We start from the raw sequence: 3,012 nt of genomic DNA, 5'->3' as shown, positions 1-3,012 counted from the left end.
GGCATAATGGCTCAGTTGAATATTTTATCAGACAGCATGAATCTACACATTACTAGTGCCGTCACTGCTGTATCTATCAGTCTTTCAGTCCTCGTGTTTATTCTTACAATGATGCTTCACATTTTCAATCGATTTAAGAAGAGACTTAGCCTTAACTGTTGCACAGTGAACATGCCACCATTAAGAAATGAAGAGGAAAGGAAGCCACTATTACATGAGGAAGAACTGCATTCTCCAGCAAAGGAAATTATGAGAAGAGAATCCTTGATATTTGATTTTGACTTTTAAGTAGTAATGAAAAATAAAAAATATTGCTATATATTTAGTTGGCTACACATAAAAAATTTTCCCAGTGACAATTTATTGCCCCATGTAATAAGATAATACATTAGTGTTTCATGCTGTTCATTAGGCCATTATTAATTTGTATTAGATTAATATTGATTACATTTTTTAGTTTTCAAAACATAAAAGTCTAGCTACATATTATTATATAGATATCACCAAAATTGGCACTTCTTGATACCATATATACAGCAAATTATTTTTAATTAGTAGCACAAACTACCCATTTAAGTGCAGCAGTATATAGATCTACAGACTTTTAAAATTTAATTTTTTTAAACAAAATTATCTACAAAACTATTTTAAACAGCATATTAAAATAACTATTAAGAATTAAAAGCAAAGTTATTTGAGGCATCATTATGAAATGCTTTAACAGAAGGTGCATAATGCATTGGGATTTTTGAAATAAGGTATAGGTGACTTCATTGAATTATGAATAATTAGTTAGTACCTGCTGATGGTTTTCAGACAATACAGTTCACTGTTGGCGGTGAAACTGTTGAGTGCTGTGACCTTTCATGTTAGAATAGCTTGAAATATTTTAAAAAGTCCTGTGAATTCACTCATTCTGTAAACAGCTAATAGTCGTGAAAATTAGCAGCCACTAAGATGAAATTAGCTCTAATATTTATGGGGTGAAGATTTTTTGTTGTTTGTCATGAGGATATTGTCTGGAAAACCTCAAATGGAATCCATTCCACCTGTAAATGAATGAGTTTATACAGGTAATGCTTAACGAGTGATCACCTTTGGTGGTAAAAAAATTTGTTTTTATGGTCTCCAGAAAATAGACAAAATTGAACAGATGATGTTTAAGGTGTGCTTGGGAGGATGATCCAGTCAGTGAGTGTTTATTGTTTGTCATAAGAGTGAGAAAGATCTTGCTTGTTGTCGTTCCAAACGTACTATCTTCAGCCTCATTGGAGATAAAAAGAAAATACATGAGAATAAATAAGTTTGACAGTTCAATGATAATATTTGATATTTGATAAAATTTGCTTTAGTCAATTTGCTATTTATATGATTGACACCTTTTAAAATGACTAATTTTTGAGATAAACATGCACATAGGTAAAATTTATGTCTGCACTAGCTAAGTCATTCAAATACAAAAAAAAGTGAGAGAGTAATAGAGAGAGAGGAGGAAAATGAGTGAAAGAAAAGAGTGAATAAGAGAAAAATATGAGGAAATAAATGACTACAGTGGAACCTCGCTTAACGACCACCCCTAAGTAACGGCCGTCTATCATATAACGGCCAAATGTCCAGGTCCGGATGCAAACTACACTTACTTGCCTGTTAAAGCAACCCCTGAAGAACGACCACCTCTCTATAGAGATGTTTCCCCGTGGGCGTTAATTGAGGGGTGGAGCCTCGTGTCGGCCATCTTGGTTGGCAAAAAGGCCTATGCGCGCGAGCAAAGCCATGTGTATGCAGGTGTGTTTTTATAACAGCAATGGTGGTATCTTGTTGTATCGTTAACTGTACAAACAGAGCGCAGAAGGGAAATAAGCAGAGGTTTTATAGAATACCAAAAGTGATTCAACATCTAGGAGAACAGACAAAAGATTTGACAGAAAGAAGGTGAGATTAGGCTGCCTGTGTGTTCACAACTGACCTCAGTGGCCTTGTGTTAGCTAGCATTCACTGAGATATGTTTTTATTATGCATTATGGCATGACTGTAGGCGAGCAAAGTGGCTATCTAGAATTAATCGTAAAGACTGGTATCCCAGTGACCATGACAGAGTTTGCTCAGACCATTTCTTATCAGGTTAGAACTGTACTGAGGTTTAGCTTGATCATTCAATGATGATATTACTAGGCAAACCATCATCAGATCATTTAGATCATGACTGGGCTCCAAGCCTAAAGCTAGGATATGATCTTGATTGCACTGATATGTTTAAGACTCGTGAACGTCATGAAAGACTTAAGGCCCGCTGTGAAAGGAGACATGAACTTAATGATGCTAATAGAATGGATTAACCTGATTAACCTGGAAACATGTAATTGTAATACAAAAACTCATATGCATTGAAAAAATCTACCTTTGCTTTTATTACAAACTTCCTCAAATTATTGACATCAAAACTGTGCAGTAACAAATCATGAACCCATCCAGCAGTAACAAACCCTTCTGAATCCAGCATTCCTTTCCATGCCTTATTTATTTTATCATTAATTTCATTATGCTAAATCATTATACCTTTAATGCTTCTCCTGTATATGGACTTGGAGTAGATATCATGTACACTGTTACATCACTCCATGATATGGCTGGCAGTAATTCTGGGCTTTTTTCCCATTCAGAATTTTTTATTGAATAAGGATCCACCTTAAGACCAGTTTTGGACACCTTTTCCTTATAGCGTAGCCTTGCTACTGAGCTTAGTTGCTGTAAGTATCCACTCCACATAGTAGTCTTGCTCACAAACACACCTGCATACACATGGCTTTGCTCGCGCGCATAGGCCTTTTTGCCAACCAAGATGGCCGACACGAGGCTCCACCCCTCAATTAACGCCCACGGGGAAACATCTCTATTGCGTATAACGAGCACTCAAAATGTCCCCAACACAACATAAAGCATTGAGAAAAACTTCTCTTTAACGGCCACGTGGCCACACCCATCACCTAGACCGGATGTTTTCATCATAAAACG

The 3,012-nt window shown here is 36.1% G+C and overlaps 1 protein-coding gene across 1 annotated transcript; it reads left to right on the top strand.

Moving 5' to 3' along the window:
- Positions 1–1,680: 1,680 nt before the first annotated feature.
- Positions 1,681–2,336, top strand: LOC109589985 (THAP domain-containing protein 5-like). Its single transcript, XM_020005952.1, has 3 exons — positions 1,681–1,932; positions 2,036–2,121; positions 2,173–2,336. The coding sequence occupies exons 1-3, from the start codon at positions 1,805–1,807 to the stop codon at positions 2,334–2,336; spliced, it is 378 nt and encodes a 125-aa protein (XP_019861511.1). The 5' UTR covers positions 1,681–1,804.
- The last annotated feature ends 676 nt before the right edge of the window (positions 2,337–3,012 follow it).

The sequence above is a fragment of the Amphimedon queenslandica genome, unplaced genomic scaffold, assembly GCF_000090795.2.
Source record: "Amphimedon queenslandica unplaced genomic scaffold, v1.1 AMPQUscaffold_13510, whole genome shotgun sequence".
NCBI lineage: Eukaryota > Metazoa > Porifera > Demospongiae > Haplosclerida > Niphatidae > Amphimedon > Amphimedon queenslandica.
This window is presented reverse-complemented; position numbering and strand designations above follow the sequence as displayed.